Source organism: Sinohyriopsis cumingii, chromosome 4 (genome assembly GCF_028554795.1).
Source record: "Sinohyriopsis cumingii isolate HCF-2022 chromosome 4, ASM2855479v2, whole genome shotgun sequence".
Classification (NCBI taxonomy): domain Eukaryota; kingdom Metazoa; phylum Mollusca; class Bivalvia; order Unionida; family Unionidae; genus Sinohyriopsis; species Sinohyriopsis cumingii.
In genome coordinates this window covers 43043783-43063652 of record NC_142964.1, presented here as the reverse complement: position 1 = coordinate 43063652, position 19870 = coordinate 43043783, and the positions used below count along the sequence as shown (strand labels likewise).

Here is a 19870-nt window from a genome sequence, read left to right as displayed (position 1 = left end):
TTCCACCCCATACAAATTTAAATAACATGCGATTTAGTTCTGCTTCAACTTTTGCTGATGGGTTAGGAAGTGCTGAAAAAAGATGTATGAATATGGGCAGAACAAGAGTCTATACAACAATTACTTTACCAACTATTGATAGATGTCTTTGACTCCAGCTTGCCAGTATTCGTTTTGCCTTTGTTAGTTTCTTCATATAATTGATTTCCACCATCTGTTGTAAATCTGGAGAAAATTCTATGCCAAGGAGTGTAAAGTTAGAAGAGGACCAAATTAGGCCCATTTCGGGACATATTCTTTCATTAGAAAATTTCCTGTTTCCAATCCAAATAGCTTTTGTTTTTGTTATGTTACATTTAAGTCCCGATAATAGAGAAAAACCTTGCAAGATATTCATAGTTGCTTCAAGAGAAAAACTAGACCCATCAAGAAGAATAAAAGCGTCATCGGCATACTGACCCAATTTATATTCACTGGCGTCAAAGATTACTCCCCGTACATCCACGTTTTGCTTTAAAGTTATAGCTAAAATCTCAACCCCAATGATAAACAAATAAGGTGCAAGGGGATCTCCTTGACGACATCCTCTTTCAAGTCTAAAAAAAGATGACATATGTCCATTATTTATAACACAACTATTAGAGTCATTACAAAACAGTTTAAACCACTTACAAACGGAATCACCAAAATTAAAAGATTGTAGAACTTCTTCCACAAAGATCCAGTTGATTGAGTCAAAGGCTTTTTCAAAATCTATTAACAGTAATAAACCATATCTGTTTTCATTCTCAAGTTGGTCCATGATATCATATAATAGTCTGGTGTTTTCTCCAATAAATCTACCCTTCATATATCCTTTCTGAGTATCGCTGATTATTGATGGAAGAACCTTTTTTAATCCTAGCTGCAATTGCTCCCGAAGCAATCTTATAATCAGTATTTAAAAGTGATATAGGTCTCCAGTTTTTAAAATATCTTCTGTCTTTTTCCTCCTTTGGTAGACAGGTGATGACTCCTTGAGTCTGAAAATCTGAAAGTTTTCCTACAGTATATCCGTAATTTATTGATCTACATATAAATCCCCCCCCCCAGAGAATTCCAAAAGAATTTATAAAACTCTACAGTGAATCCATCCGAGCCAGGACTTTTTCCATTTTCCATCCGTTTTAGAGACATACCAAATTCATTAATTGTAAGCAGACCCTCGCATGATTCTCTTTCCTCTCGACTAAGTTTAATATTGTGATTAAAAAATCTATTTCGAGTTTCTTGAATAGCCTCATCATCAAGCTGAGCAATTCTACTTTTGAACAATTCCATATAAAACTGTTTTTGTGCTTCTAAAATATCTATTTGGTCAGATATATTTGTCCCATCATCTAAGATAATTAACTTTATTGTCTTATTAACATAGTTTCTTTTTTCAAGATTTAAAAAAGTACTTTGTGCTTTTTTCCCCAAATTCGTACCATCTAGCTTTAGATCTTAATATAACACCTTCTATGTATTTTTTCCTAGATTCCTCTAATTCTGCTTTTTTTCTCTCTAAATTTTCCAGAATTTCCCCATTTGTTATTCGACAGTCCCCCCTGAATTTCTATTATTTTCTGCTCAATTTTCTTTAATTTTTCCCGTTTCTCTTTTGATTTCCTAATAGAATAACCTATAGTTTCAGATCTTATTTTCATTTTCAAAATTTCAAAGAACATTTGGTCGTTACAGGAAAGAGAAACATGGAGAGAGTCATCTTTATTTCCCCCTACATAATATTCATTTACAGTGTCAGTTATACACTTTTTGACCAAATCAGTATACTCAATGTTCCTCAACAGTTGGTTATTAAATTTCCAATATCCTTTTCCCCTTGGAAACGTTGAAAACGCCACACTCAAAACAATAGCTGAATGATCAGTCTTGTACCCTGGTAAGATACATGCATCAGCTGTATTCATATGAATGTCATCTGATACAAGAAAGTAATCTAGTCTACTTTGTTTCAAGGGAGATTTTTGCCTCCAGGTATACATCTTTAAGTCATGGTTGGAATTTCGCCAGGGATCAATTAATTCCAATTCGTTTTTCAGGTCTTGAATCGCTGCCCTAGACTGTTGGTGTTTGTCATGTAAAATATTATAAGTATCCAAATCTAAGTCTTGAACAGTATTCCAGTCTCCGCACATTATAATTGATGAGTTCTCAAAAAATAAAGTCTCCTCCTTTAACTTTCTAAAAAAGCTAGGATTATCATCATTATAACCATACAAATTCACGAGGGTTATTCTATTGCCATTAATTGTAATATCTAAAATAATAAATCTCCCTTGACTGTCACATCTTTCTCTATGAATTATAAATTCAAAAGTATTTCTAAAAAATATTGCAACCCCAGCACTCTTACTAGAGCAGTGGCTAAATATACATTTGTATCCCCATTCAGCTGCCCAATACATTTCATCGTTCTTTGTACTATGAGTTTCTTGCAAGCATATTATAGATACATTCTTTTGTTTTACCCAGTGAAAAATATCCCTTCGTTTTAAGACTGAACCTTGCAGGCCTCTAACATTAATAGATATAATTTTTATTTTATTATCCATGAAAACAGCAGAAATTTTACACATACATATTCTTGTACAGGAATGTATGAAGTAATTATCACCTTGAGTTTTTCATATGCATGGCTTTCACACTCACACTCACACAGAATACAAACATCCATAATAAAATCATCCATGGTGTTACAGTAAAGGCTGTAGCTTTGGCTGCATTTAACATTGATACAGTATACTATGGACAACAAGTGAAACAACTCCATTTGCGATAACTCTTATGCACCTCTGACAAATTCTTAGATAGTATTGAAAAAAGTAAGAAACACCAAAAATAACAAGTTGACCTTGTTGTCCTCAACATCTAAACTAGCTTGACATTGCCAAAATTGTCATGATTGTAATATAACTAGTTTGACATTGCCAAAATTGTCATGATTGTAATATAACTAGTTTGACATTGCCAAAATTGTCATGATTGTAATATAACTAGTTTGACATTGCCAAAATTGTCATGATTGTAATATAACTAGTTTGACATTGCCAAAATTGTCATGATTGTAATATAACTAGTTTGACATTGCCAAAATTGTCATGATTGTAATATAACTAGTTTGACATTGCCCAAATTGTCATGATTGTAATATAACTAGTTTGACATTGCCAAAATTGTCATGATTGCAATATAACTAGTTTGACATTGCCAAAATTGTCATGATTATAATATAACTAAATACAAACTTTAAATCATAACAACAATTTTACTGAGCTTTCGTTGTTTCAATTTTTGTAACCGGACGTTACAAAAACCCTAAAATTCCTAGGTCACAAAGTTTTTCAGTTTTTGTCCATCACTAGAAAAACCTGAATGGCACATTGTACTAGACTGATGAAAAACCTGAATGGTGCATTGTACCAGATTGATGAAACACCTGAATGGCACATTGTACTAGACTGATATAAAACCTACATGGCACATTGTACTAGACTGATTACGAACTGTCTTAATTGTCACCAAGAGCTCCCTTTCCAAGACGATATTGATACCCATTTTAGATGCATGAAAATCAAAGATGATTAAGATGTACGATAATATCATAAACTGTGAATTTATTTTCGCAATATACAAACGAAAAACATTGACAAAAATAAAAACCACCATTTAGTCTGTCTTGCCACACTACAGAAGTTGAGATTTTACGACATAATCATACTTAGCCATAACTAACGATTTTGTCTGAAGCTTGCAATGAAAAACAGTATTTGTGTCATGTTGTCCGAAGAGAAATCTGAATACAACAGCAAAACAATAAGAAATAAATCTCAAAAATAACAATGCAAAGACAAAACTAAGCCATTTTCTTAGTGTGTCAGGACACAAATAGAAGATGATTTTAAGGTTGATTTTAGTGCAGCAACATATAAATTTTACATCAAATACAGGGGCTAAATTCATGTACAAATCCAATCGGATCTCTCCTTTAATACTGATCAATGATATATATATATATATATATATATATATATATATATATATATATATATATATATATATATATATATATATATATATATCTTGCTTGTCTCGTGGCTTGTGTCTCTTGATTGTCTCTATCATTTCTTTATTATTGTCCAGATCAGAGGTTTTCAAGCTGTTGAACATGGACCGCCAGTGATCAGCGAGTTCCATTTAGGTGATTCATGGTTAGGTTGCCGAACAATCGAGAACTTGAAATTTGCTCGAAAAAAAAACCCCAATCTCATCCATCCCATTAAAAAGGAAACACTTGTGATTTTTTATTTGTAGAACGAAAGATGTAGCGGTAAATTTTTATTAAGGCTCTGTGTGTGTGTGTGTGTGTGTGTGTGTGTGTGTGTGTTTATGCACAACACTTTGCAATATTTAGCTAAAGGCGCAATTAACATTAGAAAAGATCATTACGTGGTCCGTCGGAATCCTCAGCATTGTTTAAGCAGTTCACAAGCAAAACAGTTTGAGAACCACTGGTCTAAATTTTTCCCAGAACCTTTATTACATGCTGGCCATTCATTGATTGGACAATATAATGAAATAAAATAAACTGAATTAATGCTCTGGGAGAAGAGTCGTCCAGTAAAATGTCATCACAAAATTAGCACTGAAGCCATGTCATCGACAACATCGATAAAACAGTTTAAGATGGCATATAGCTCTATAAAACATGTGATTACGCGGTACTTGAGGTATAAAAAAACAGGGTCTATTGAAGGGACTGGCTCTCTACCGGTTGAAGAGAATTTCCAGGAATTCAAGATAAGATCATTTCTTCATTGTAACTGCTTAGTGTTGAAACATCTTTTAATATACTTCAGCGATAACAAGATTTTTAAATTTGCTGCTATGGTGGACGTATTGGCTATTACTTTGGCACCCTTTTTAATTTGGGACCAACAACAAGACATCATATTGGCTATTACTTTGGCACCTTTTTTAATTTGGGACAAACAACAAGACATCATATTGGCTATTACTTTGGCACCCTTTGTAATTTGGGACCAACAACAAGACATCATATGAAGTCTTCTGATGCAAACCGTATGCTGATATGACTTTTCATTTTGTAGGAGCAACGAAAACAAGAGTTTCGAAATCGATGCCATAGTAGTATTACAAACCAGGGGTTTTGCTCGACCGAGCGGTGTCAAACTCTGACGCGATTCTGCTAGAAGTCATAAGTTTCCTCTAATTCCAAAGACTTCCATACAACTTCTTTTGTAAACTAGAAAGTCCAACGTATCCAATCTATAAATAATTTTACTCTAATCAATGCAAGACCACAGATCTCACAACTTTCCAATTGTCTGTCAACCGCACATCTGCGTGGTTTCTCTTCATCAACTTTCCGTACCGTCAGCATTTCACGCCGAAAAACTATACAAGTCCCCCCAACACAGGGAACTATTTTGACTATGCTAGCTTAGACCAGTCAAATCATGGTTTTAAGCCACATTTCGCCTGTATAATTGCATCACATTTACCATACACGGCAGCATAAACGGTACATGCTGACGGCGGGACAGTCCCTTCTCGTTTATTCTATTGTGTAATTTACCAGTCTCCAATCAAAATACTGCACCTGGAGTCACACAACCAATGTACACCACTGGATTTTATTAGAGACTATGGAACGACAGGGACACTCATGCGGCTCTGACCTGAATTCACCAACAGTAAACCCTGGCATCACAGACACTCACTAACACTTCGCTTCGTGATGTTTTGCTCGTAATTGGCTAATTATTTCGGGCTAAACAATATTTTCACAGGACCTAGTTCCCATAATCAAACAAGTAATCACAAAAAATCTAAGAATTCTTTAGAACGCAGCGCTATAACCAAATGCGCGTACACTGTACTCCAAATTTACTACAGTAGCAATATTCAATAACAAATTGGCACCATTTCTATTTAGCACCATATGGGCATTATAAGAAGTCTTTTGATTAAAGCACAATGCTGATATGACTAGCCATCTAGAACAAATAGTGATAACAAGATTTCTAAGATGGCCATCGTGACAGTCATGTTAGACGTCGGATTGGTACAGTTTTCATTTAGACCAATTAGATATCATAAGAAGAATTTTACTAAAAAACAACATGCCGATATGATCATTCCTTTAGGAGAAATAGTGATAAATAAGATTTCCAGTATGGCTTTGTGAGAGACAAACCAAATACCCGAATGACACCATTAGGAACAACTAGGCAATATGACAATCCATTCAGAAGGAATATATTTTCATGATATTGTGACTATGCAGGACGTCAGATCGACACCATTATCATTTTGGATCAACGATAAATGATAAGAATTCTTTCAATGGAAACCCCACGCTGACTCGATTCAGAAGTAGCGATAACAAACTTTCCAAGATGGCTACTATGGCGGCCATACTGGATGTCCTAGCGACCCCATTTTCATATAGGACCAAGGGGTGAATGTGACTGTAAAGTTGCATTGCAATCCTCCAAGTGGTTTATGAGGATTAGCGATAACAAAACGTGCTAACGGACGGACGACTGACAAAGGACAGACGGAAAAAAGACATTTCCATAAGCTTTTCTGGTTCATACCCCGTAGAGCTGAAAACATGCCATCACATTTAGGTAACGAAAGTTCGTCACACTAGCACCATGCAGTATATATACTACTTTCTGTGAAGGAAAAAAAAAGCAGAGCTGGTTTAGCCTCGTTCTGTGTAGAGAAAACAGGAAACACAATACGTTCGAGTTTTAAAGCCTGGTAACATGACTCATATAACAATGAATTATGTGTGCAAAATGTTTTAGCTACTGTATGACTTCTAATTCTGATCTGTTAAATTGCCATCGGCTGTTTTTGTAATTACAACGAGTCACGTGACGTTTTATCGCCAGTGTACGTAGTTAAAGCATGCAGTTCTGCTCGAATGTACATCATACTGTAGTAAATTTAGAGTATGTGCACGTGGTTGTAGTGCCCCGTTTTAAGCAATTCTTAGATTTGTGTGATTACTTGTTTGATTATTGGAATTTGGCGCCATGGAAATATTCCTGGCCCGAACTAATGAGCTAATCAATAGGAGCAAACGTCACGGAGTGAAGTGTTAGTGTGTTTCCATGATGTCCTGGTTCACTAGTAGTGAATTCCGACCAGAACCGAATGACTGTCCCTGTCGTAAAATAGTACATATTAAAAGCTAGTGGTATACATTGGTAGCGTGCCTGCAAGGACAGCACTTACGGTATTAAACCGGTAAATTACACAAGGGCATAAATAAAAAGGGACTTGGCAGAGACCGTTTATGTCGCCATGCGGCCGAATATGGTGCAGTTATATCGGCGAAATGTGCCTGGAAAGCATACATTGACTGGCCTAAGGTGGCGGAGTTAAAATAGTTCCCATTGTTAGGGAGTACTCACATAGGTTCTAAGGCGTGAACGGTTGGTGGTACGGAAACATAATGAAGCCAAAACACGCAGATGTACGGTTGATGGATAGTTGACAGTTTGGTTTATCTGTGGTCTTGCATTAATTAGAGGAAAATTTAGGTATAGAATGGACACGTCGGGCTTTCTGATTTACAACTGAGATTGTATGGAAGTCTTTGGAAAGTCGGGGAAACTTATGACTTCTAGCGAGAATCGCGCCAGGGTTTGACAACCGCTCGGTCAAGTAAATACCCGTGTGCGTGTAACAATACATTGCTAATCAAGGGCAGAATGAATTTTCAGTCTGTTCGTCTGCCCCTTAACCCTTTTGTATGTTCAAGATAGCGTTTTAAATGATAATTTAAAAACTACAGCTATACGGGGAGAAAAGTTTAAGCTATTTTTGCAAACGTTTGATTTTTAATTTCTTTTTTTATCAATCAATCGAATTTGTTTATCATGTGTAACAAACACACCAGCAATCCATTAACTTGATATTGGTGCTCAAATCACGTCTCGTCTAATAGCGGGTCGAGCGTGATTCGACTGTTATCAAACGAGACTAGATACCAGCACCCAGATAAAGTTCATGTACTGATGAGCTGTGTGTATCAACCTATGAAATGTGAAGTAATTGTACAACGTGTGTGTGTGTGTGTGTGTGTGCGTGCGTGTATGCGCGCGCACGTGTGTGTGATTGTGATTTTTAACTTATCTTTAACAATTTTTCAGTCATAACATGGTGATCTCTGCAATGTGGCAGTTTAAAGTGATATCAAGCACTGGGGCATCATGCTGCAGGCATGTAGCATCAGGTCCCACCCATTCACATTAGTATGGCTCGGTCGGAGTTCGAACTTGCGACCTCCAGCATCCGAGGCGGACGCTCTATCCACTTAGACAATTGTACCATATAATAGATCCACTATTCCATCCACTGAATTCCAGAGCAATGGGAAAGGTTATTCAAATCATACATTTATATTGCAGATTAGTACATCAATAAATATGTGGTAAAGCCACATTTCTTTCTCTGTTTTCTACAGGAACGGCGATACAGTCAGCAACAATCAGACATAAAAGGTAGAACATACAGTATGTTCACAAATAAATTAGGGAAACTCCCTGTATAACTTGACTTAAGAAAGACTTACATAATTCACACAGCCCAAAGAAACAGTTCAATTTCGAGTATAATACACGGGATTGATTCATTCTTCAAAAAAGTTATGTCCGTTCAATATCCTCGACTAACCATACAATTGTGGTCGAGCAAGTTCACAGTCTAATTTTCGTGTGAAAGGGCGCAATACTATCGATTTAGGGTAAGTGTGTGTGAAAATGGGTTTGCAGTCACCTGTTTGATATAAATTAGGATAATAATAGGTGTTCATACGTGGTGAATGACGCGTTTACCTAGAAGATTAGCGAGAGAGTGAGCGTGTACGAGAGTGAGAGTTTCTCCGCCTGTCAGCCCGTGAAGTATATATATTCTTAATACTACCTTTAAACTTGACCGACGAAATATTAAAAAGCATGTTGTCCTTTATTTCTTCTTTTGTATCTTATGCTTAAATGCTTCTTCTCCATATACATTATTCTAGACTAAATCCGAACTTCCATCACACACACACACACACACACACACACACACACACACACTGTGTCGTATGATGCCTTGATATTTTGAATAAAGAAAAACGAAAGAAAATGTAAAGAAAGCCAAATTTTATTATTTTAATTTTATGGAGAAATACAAACTTACTGATTGTTGATCTCTATACAAACTTACTATATACATAAAAAAATATCCACCTTATCTTCAATGCCAAGTGGTAACAGTTGTTATGGCGCAACCATTGCATGGCTCAAGAGTTGTTAACTTGATAGCGAGGAAGTTGACGAAATCGATTGCCGATGTAACGGCACTGATTGTTGTCCTTTAGCTTTAGCTTAAGCTTTAACAATTTTTTCAGTCATGTCGCTACGATGTCTACTGTGTGGCAGTTTATAGTGATGTCTAGCACTTGGGCATCATGCCGCAGAAATGTAGCATCATATCCTACCCAGTCACATTATCCTGACATCAGGCCGACCAGTCCTAACACTGACCTCTTCATGCTAAGCGCCAAGCGAGGCAGTTGTTAGTACCATTTTTATAAGTCTTTGTTATGACTCGTCCGAAGTTCGAACCTGCGACCTCCCGCATCCGAGGCGGACGTTCTAACCACTAGGCCACCGGAGCGGTCGATTGTTGTCCTTTAGTTTATTCAGTTATGAGTAACAAATCCAATACCTCCCTGATTATTGTCCTTTAGTTTATTCAGTCATGAGTGCCAATTCCAAAACCTCCATGATTGTTGTTATTTAGTTTATTCAGTTACGTGTACCAAGTCCAATACCTCCCTAATTGTTGTCCTTTAGTTTATTCAGTCATGAGTATCAAGTCCAATACTTCCCTGACTGTTGTCCTTTAGTTTATTCAGTCATGAGTACCAAGTCCAATACCTCCCTGATTGTTGTTATTTAGTTTATTCAGTTATGTGTACCAAGTCCAATACCTCCCTAATTGTTGTCCTTTAGTTTATTCAGTCATGTGTACCAAGTCCAATACCTCCCTAATTGTTGTCCTTTAGTTTATTCAGTCATGTGTACCAAGTCCAATACCTCCCTAATTGTTGTCCTTTAGTTTATTCAGTCATGAGTACCAATTCCAAAACCTCCCTGATTGTTGTTATTTAGTTTATTCAGTTATGTGTACCAAGTCCAATACCTCCCTAATTGTTGTCCTTTAGTTTATTCAGTCATGAGTAACAAATCCAATACCTCCCTGATTGTTGTCCTTTAGTTTATTCACTCATGAGTACCAATTCCAAAACCTCCCTGATTGTTGTTATTTAGTTTATTCAGTTATGTGTACCAAGTCCAATACCTCCCTAATTGTTGTCCTTTAGTTTATTCAGTCATGTGTACCAAGTCCAATACCTCCCTAATTGTTGTTATTTAGTTTATTCACTCATGAGTACCAAGTCCAATACGTCCTTGACTTTTGTCCTTTAGTTTATTCAGTCATAAATACCAAGTCCAATACCTCCCTAATTGTTGTCCTTTAGTTTATTCAGTCATGAGTACCAAATCCAAAACCTCCCTGATTGTTGTTATTTAGTTTATTCAGTCATGTGTATCATTTCCAATACCTCTCTGACTGTATGCGCGGTTATCTAAAACTTCATGATTCATCAAATCGACGTATTAAACATGTACTTAAGTTGATTTAATATCATTTATCACTATGGTTTGAATAGACTACCGCTGTGATGTTAACATATTTGTACATGTGAAAATTTAGAAACTAACAACGTATCGACATGAAACTGAAATGTTTGAAAACAAAATATGTGTTAGTTGATTTTAGCACGTTTTGTTTCAGTAATTGAACTCAACATGGTCAAAGGATTTGTCTAACGCATACAGCAGGTTCCTTGCAAATCTTCGACGTACCAAACACTAGGGCTGAGTTAGTACAAAAATAAACACAAGTATGTGACAGACATACATACAAGTCGTCAATGACGCAAGTGAGCAATGCCGCTATAAAGACGAAGGTCATACAGTTGCGTTAAGATTTGAATTCGTGCCCTTGTACAGTTTTTGACCAGGCAATTTCTAACCAAGTTAATAACGGCTATGTGCGAACACATTTCAGAAATAATGTTAGTAATCTGTATATGCACAGTATTGAAACAATTACAAAAATATGGCACTCAATATACGGAGGGTACATAGTTTTTCTTGAGACATGTACTATACCGTACGTATGCAAGTGTGTCTATATGTACGAGTTTAGAAATTAATTTTATGCACCGTATATACTCGCTTATAAGTCGTGTAAAACGGCAACGAAAAATCCTGATATGCCGTTGCATAATTCGCCTGCAGATCAGGGCACATACATACATACATACATACATACATACATACATACATACATACATACATACATACATGTATGTACAATAAATTATCTGAACTTAATGAGGTTACTTAGGCGAATGCGATCAATGCTATACGTAATGACAGGAAAGCCTTGCGCGTGAAGCTGACTTATAAATTAGTCATAGACAAACATATTGTATAAACGTACAAAAGAAAAGCAATTATTGGAATACACATTACCGGTTGATCCTGCCCTACTATCAACAAACATGTCCAAATATAACAGTAATAATAGGGAGTAAATTATCATTTAAAAAAATAATTAAAGGCTAACGTCTTCTTGTCAAATCCGCAAATTGTGTTGTATGACAGCTATATATATATATATATATATATATATATATATATATATATATATATATATATATATATATATATATGTGTGTGTGTGTGTGTGTGTGTATGTGTGTGTGTGTGTGTGTGTGAATTTGTTTATATATATTTCCTAGGGACTTCTATATGGTTTTATGTATTTATGTATCTCATCTTGTAAATGCATTAGTTGACGATATATTTCTCTTGCTTGCGTTCTCGTCTATTCTGTGTCTCATAATCTTATGATATGTATAATCCGTATTTTATTAACCTGATATAATCTTTGTTGAAGAGGTAACGAAGCCAGTTAGTCATGGATAAATGCATGCACGCACGCATACGCGCAAACAAGTTTATATATGCATAAACACATGTGTCATATAGAAAGAACTTCATATATAATCACACTGGTATAAGTTTTCCATTTCCTTTTCGTTATTATTTCAATGTTAATGTTAAGCGCATAAAAATACAGACGTATTAACTTTTCGAAATATTATCATCATCAAGCAATTGTTAGAAGATCAGTGCCATCCTAAGCCAAATGATTACAGATTTGAATCATTGCAGGTATTGAGATATTTCGTTTTGTCAGTACGGTAGCTGACACAGTATTGCTGTGTATTTTTTGTCACTTTTCTGTTGTATTGTATGATCTTGTATTATCCTGAATTTGATTAATCTGATGTAATCTCTGTTGAAGAGGAAATAAAGTCAGTCAGTCAGTCATACATACATACATACATACATACATACATACATACATACATGTATGTACAATAAATTATCTGAACTTAATGAGGTTACTTAGGCGAATGCGATCAATGCTATACGTAATGACAGGAAAGCCTTGCGCGTGAAGCTGACTTATAAATTAGTCAACGACAAACATACTGTATAAAGGTACAAAAGAAAAGCAATTATTGGAATACACATTACCATTTGATCCCGGTTCATCTATTGGAAAACCTTACTACCCTAAATAACTGACGACATTGTACGGGCTGTACAGTTGCCCAAGGTTGTAACATATATATATAACACGAACTGCCTCTTATCTTCCTGTATATCGTACAATTGCAAACTGTAGCAAAGAATATCCAAACTTCATTAATTTCAAATCAACTGTATTCGATGTGTATGTTATTTTGGTTTTTCTCGCCCGCATTTTTTCAGGGGTCGAGGGTGGCCGCGTGGTCGAATCACTCACTCATCTCATATCTCTCCCCGTGAGTCTGAGCCTCGGATCGACCAGCGTGGGCATGTAAGAAAGTTTGCCACTAGCTGCCCGTGGATTGGTGTTTCTTCCCGAGGGATTTCCCAGGTTCTTCCGCTACCAAAAATACTAGCCGCCATGTGTAGCCTATAATGTGGTAAAACATGGCGCCAGACCCCAGAAAACCAAACCATTTTTATTCAGGAAAAGAAAGTAGCATAAGGTAGTGAGTTTACGACATATCAAATTTTGTTCATTTTCGTGATTTGTATAATTCTTTCCAGTTATATCAATATCCGGGTATTTAAGTTTGTACCTGCTGGTATTCCACTGGAGAATTGACTGTGATATTGCTATAAATTTGAGGTAAATTGTCTCAGCTGCGAAAAGCATTATTGTATATCATACACGCATGCAAAGTGAGATACTAATGTTTTACTAATTATGTTGCGTGTGCGTGTTGCAACCTAAGCACACTGAAAGGCTTTTTTTTTTACAGACTGAAAAATATGCTGCATACAAAATGGGAACAAATCAAGTAAAGAACAAGCGAATCCTCAACGTTGTATGCCATAGTTAATAATCTGATGGCAAACATGCTTGTCCCCATTTTGAATGAAACCGTGGGGTGTGCTGTGAAATTGCCGGTCCTTGCCAAAGTGTACTGATAAGAGCACGCTTGTCTACTTGTTCAATGTTGCCCAGCTACTCCTATACCGCGAAATATAAATAGTTAAACCTGTTATATAAGCTGGGTTTCTTATAGATGCGCGAAACGGTCTCACTATTTGATCCACCTTATTGTGTTTGGGGGACATGGGGGATAAATTGTTATGAAAAGTGCAGTGACGATGTGTTTCAATGCAAAGTGTATTTCTGTAATGTCATTAACCTAAATTTAGTTTCGTACAATGTTTTCGTTGGTTCATAATGTGTTAATTTAAGACATTTGTATAATAATCGCTGTTTTTAAAAGTCGAATAGTTCATTTTACTGAAATAAATTTCAAAAGAAAATATTTTCAGCCACAACTACTATTGGTGCTACTAAATTACACCCAGCAACCTCACATCATGTATAAATATATCATTCTTATAACGGATTCATAAGCTCGACACAAGAGCTGATGAGGAAGGTATTTTCTAATGGAAGTAATCACTCGTATTATTTGCTCTACTGGCATTTGTCTATATTTACATAGATTTATTGTAATCAACTACTCGCAATCAGGACTAGACGGGAACCAGTCTTTGTCCTCAAATTACACTGGTAACGATTTACGTTTTTCTGTCAATTGATTTATTATGTTTTCATTTCAAGCGGTTTTGTTCAAAATAGATCCGTTTTTTTTTTCAAGGAATAAACATGGAGCTGAGTGTGATAAATATGATGTGTCATTGTAATTAACTACAACAGCTTTTAAAATTATCCTGTGTGCCCATCCATGTAGCACACTGTAGCTGTACAAGGGTTATGTAACGCTTGGCGTTTTTATAGGTGGGCAATGGTTGTGAAAAGATATGGTGTTTTTGTATGCGTGCGATGGTTATGTAACTATTGGTGTTTTTTTTTAATGGTACATGACATTAAGCCAATTAATTCCATTAGAAAAAGTTATACTTTTAAAACAGAGAGAGAGAGAGAGAGAGAGAGAGAGAGAGAGAGAGAGAAAGCTACATTGTTTGCAACGATTTATTTACACTCAGAACTGAAGGATTTGTGAAAACTTATTTTACCTATTTACTTATTATTTTATTATATTAACCATAAATTCGTTTGTTTTGGACGAGATTGTGAGTCTATTAATCTCTTTTTAATACGCCAGCAACACAAATAATGTTATACGTAAGGAGCATTTGAAGAATGAGGAGTTTAATATTTTACATTAATAGCCTAGAAGCAGCCTCTAAACTTGACATAATAGCCTAGAAGCAGCCTCTAAACTTGACATGATAGCCTAGAAGCAGCCTCTAAACTTGACATGATAGCCTAGAAGCAGCCTCTAAACTTGACATAATAGCCTAGAAGCAGCCGCTAAACTTGACACGATAGCTTAGAAGCAGCCCCTAAATTTGACATGATAGCCTAAAAGCAGCCTCTAAACTTGACATGATGGCCTAAAAGCAGCCTCTAAACATGACATGATAGACTAGAAGCAGCCTCTAAACGTAACATAATAGCCGAGAAGCAGCCTCTAAACTTGACATAATAGTCTAGAAGCAGCCTCTAAACATAACATGACAGCCTAGAATAAGAGGCCGTCCATTTAGTACGTACGCATGGGGGGGGGGGGGGGTTAAGCGAAATGCATACGCTTGCGCATGGGGGGTGGGTGTGTCTACTGATAATGTACGTACGCATAGAAAACGGGGTGGGTGGGCGTGAAACCTCGATAATAATTTGTCTACATTGGCCTTCAAATGAGCCACAGTTACGCAGCTTATTTCTTTGATGCAGCCAGACATTCAACGTCAGTGGACTGTTTTATATTATTAATCCTTGATCGTTTCTGCGTGGATTCAATATGGGGCCGTTCTATAGAATTCAGGAGGGGTGTGCGTCAAGCGTATGTACGCAGGTGGCGAGTGTAGAATAGTACGCATGTGTACAGGGAGGAGTCAAGCTTTGCCAGATTTTTGCGTACGTACTAAATGGATGTTCCCTAAGCTTCTAAACTTGGCATAATAGCACAGAAGCAGCCTCCAAACTTGACATCATAAACTGGAAGTGATTGATTGATTGAAGTAGCCTCTAACTTGACATGTAATCCATGACATAGCCTTTAAACTTGACATGATGGGATAGAAAGAACATCTAAACTTGACATGTAATCCATGACATAGCCTTTAAACTTGACATGATGGGATAGAAAGAACATCTAAACTTGACATGATAGCATACAAATAGCCTCTAAAGTTGAAACCATATAATAGAAATGGTCCCAGATCCTGGCAGAAAAACTCGATTGATTATACTTGCAACTAATGAACGATTCATATATTCAACTTTCCATATATTTATTTGCTCAAGTCTCGTCTGTGTATATTCTTAACAAGGGATGAAAATCTTTATTCAGTAATATATGAATTAAATGACAGTACATTATAGTTGACATGTTTACTTCGTAATAGCCTATATAATCAGTTATAATGTATTCACTCCACATAAATTGCTGAGTCAATAAAGATGAGAAACATGGATTCTTTTACAAATTTATTGTCGAAGTCTAAGCCATGGGTCTTCTATATAGAAGAAGGTTGGTCGTATTGGGTTCGAAATAGTTGTGATCAAATAATGCAGGTACTTCGGGAATAATGCACTTTTCTGGAAGGTGCTTTTATTATTAAGATTCTCAGTTAATATCTTCTCAATGCATGAAAACAAAGCGCCAGTCCTTAAAAATCATGATTACTTTCATTCTTTTTTTTATTAAAAGTGTGTACTTTGACATACTTAATAAAAATATAATCAAACATTTTGTACCTGTAATTATTTGTACCAAAATATATTTTAAAAAAATGTGTACTTTTACATACTTAATAAAATTATAATCAAACATTTTGTACCTGTAATTATTTGTACCAAAATATATTTAATAAAAGTGAACGCAAATGTCTTCAATATATGAAATTCCTTTTTGTCCTTGCATGTTATTTTGGGTGAACCCTATCTACTATTTCGCTACGTTACAATCAAATACCTCCAGGGAACTGCTTATTTTCAAAGCGATAATCTCAAAAAGTTGAGTAAACTGTTACAATCATTAAAAGTGAAAATGTTAAACAATTTAATCAAATATATTAATGTTAAACCTGTCGACACAGGACACTAAAGGGATTCGGCATTTTTCCTTTATAAACATCTTTCCTCTATGGAAAGGTTATATATGAAAATTGTTTTAAGTAATGGGCTTCAAAACAGTTGCAAATGAGCATGTGTACTCCAAATGGAGGTACCCAATGTGAGGAGCATGTGTACTCCAAATGGAGGTACCCAATGTGAGGAGCATGTGTACTCCAAATGGAGGTACCCAATGTGAGGAGCATGTGTACTCCAAATGGAGGTACCCAATGTGAGGAGCATGTGTACTTCAAATGGAGGTACCCAGTGTGAGGAGCATGTGTACTCCAAATGGAGGTACCCAGTGTGAGGAGCATGTGTACTCCAAATGGAGGTACCCAATGTGAGGAGCATGTGTACTCCAAATGGAGGTACCCAATGTGAGCGCGTCTTTGTAATATGAGATATGCGCTATAAGAATGCTCTTAACATTGACGTGTTCACTACAGGCACGTGCTATTAATATGGGGCATAATTTATGAGCTGGTGCACTTAAATATGGGGTACGCTTTAAAGGGCGTTCATGATATGAATGAGTCAGTTAAGCCAGGTTCCAATGTATTTTATTCGACAAAATGTCCAAATTCTAAGGAATATGGAGGAGGAGAGCTTTGTGGCCGGACTGCTAGAATTTAAAATGATTTTGGTAGTATCGCTCTACCTTTGACACATTGTACATGTATTACATCCCACGATTTATTCAGTGACTACTGCAGATTACAATATCTATTCAAAATAAAATTGTGTTTTTTATCTCCTTTAAAGGGATTTCGTATGTAATGTATGACTGCAAAATTTAGTATAAGTTTCTGTTGGTATTCTCTTTTTTAGTTCACTATCCTAGGAATTTCAATTGCGACCATTCATGCTGACTGGTAACATATGAACGTTACATCTTGTATGCTAGTCATTATATGAGTGTTACACCTAGCATGATAGTCATTATATGAGTGTTACACTTACCATGATAATCATTATATGAGTGTTACACCTAGCATGATAGTCATTATATGAGTGTTACACTTAGCATGATAATCATTATACGAGTGTTACACCTAGCATGATAGTCAATATATAAGTGTTACACCTAGCATGAAGGCCGAATTTAGTAGTAAATACAACTAAATCGACCATTTAAATTGAGTAGTAATACAACTAAATCGACCATTTAAATTTAGAATACAACTAAATCGACTATTTAAATTTAGTAGTAACTAAATTGACCAATTAAATTTAGTACCAATACAACTAAATCGACCATTTAAATTTAGTACCAATACAACTAAATCGACCATTTAAATTTAGTACCAATACAACTAAATCGACCATTTAAAGAGAGTTTAACTTTATTATCTCTATACCTTAGTCACAATTGTGAACACTGCTTTTACTTACCAATGTAGGCGAAAATCCAAACTCTGTATCGTTGTAGTATTTCTCTTATTGACATCGGCATATTATCCTCTAGCTAAGCAAAGAAAGGAATTAAATTTTCCCAGCTGAGTTGGAACATAGTAATTGCACATAACTTTACTCTTTCTGCCACCTTGCATTAAAAGCTAAAACGCCCTTCTGGTAGGTAACACAATATATCGGATTCCATTAGATTTTATTTTCCATTTCTCTGCTTATTGACAGGCTTTTCTCTCTCTCAAACTTATGATGATGTTGTAAAGAGAGAGTGAATCCCGTTATACAGCTGTTGACGGACTGGTATTGCGATCTTTCACTACCCTCACACTGAGACGAATTGTGTCACGAACAAAACCTGTCCCTGTCTGCTGGCTGTGTATTGCCAATAATCCGCATTATTATTGATATCAGCGCTATGTATGAACTGAAGCCTCTTTGCGCATGCGTTCGGCATTAAGCTAGCTGATCTCTGTCCTTATCCGTGGGTATTGGAAATCACCAAAGCAGGCACATTTTGTGTTTTAGGTTACCCCAGACGTCACAGCTAATCCGTTGAGGTTGATTTCTTGTTCAGAAAGGTAGTTAATGAGTATGTTTTAATATTTCGCTCTACTTGAGCGATTACAGTCGGGTACTGTTTGTGTGAAACAAGTACTGAATGTGTCAAGCAACAGATATACGCTAAACAACCTCGTTGAGCAGAACATTACTGTAAAGAATATCGTCCTTGAGTTCAATTACTAATACGAATTAATTGCACATACATGCATGAACCACGTTACTGTTCGAGGTCGGTCTCATGATATACGTCGTTAATAATGCCGAATGTTGGCATGACTTATTTCAATGCCAGACTCCTCTAAAGTGAGTGACAATTTGTAAATATGGTTGCACCACTGAATAATATATGAGGGTCTCTCGTATGATTGATGAAAGTCCAATGGAGGTTAACCTTTATTATGCACTTAACGGTGCGAAAAGGTTCATTTCTCTTTAACTGATTCGTCTACTTCGGCTTAAAATGAGTTATTGCGCCTGCTTAATCACGACAAAACAAAGGTATTCATGTTTCCACAGCAATGGCACGATAGTCAGACTTAAGACTTTGTTCAACGATGTTAATGTATTTTTGTGATCTGATGCGGTTGGGGTACGTCATAACATTTTAAGCAGGAGAGTTAGAGTTGCGCGGAAACCGAGTGTATATTTTTGTTCAAAGGTTGAGGAGAGGCCTTGGCCGTGTACTATCAATAGTATTTTTCTCCTTCCTTAATTTCGGTAAAATGTTCAATTGAGTGTATACCATAAACTCAGGCTCCAAGTAATTTCCATGTCCCCTGCTCATACTTCACCCTACCGTTTATTATCTACATTATTATTTAGAATCATTTATGGATTAATATATTCCTAATAATAACATGTTAACTTCATGTAAGTTTAAAATAGCTTCATCCCTAGAGTGATGTAATAATTTACTTATTGACAATTATACCCGTATCCACGTTTGAGCAAGACACCAACTTTTTGTACCAACAAATGGCCTCAAACAAATTTCTTGAATTAATAATGTTTCTAAGTTAAATGGTAA

The 19870-nt window shown here is 36.0% G+C and overlaps 1 protein-coding gene across 1 annotated transcript in view; it reads right to left on the bottom strand.

The window, feature by feature from the left end:
• The window catches only part of LOC149801055 (tolloid-like protein 2), a 98952-nt gene extending 80013 nt beyond the window's left edge, over positions 1-18939 (bottom strand). Inside the window, exon 1 of the mRNA XM_089955089.1 lies at positions 18265-18939. Within this exon, the coding sequence (XP_089811215.1) occupies positions 18265-18325 (61 nt within the window). The 5' untranslated portion in view covers positions 18326-18939. The remainder of the gene's footprint in view (positions 1-18264) is intronic.
• Positions 18940-19870: the final 931 nt, after the last annotated feature.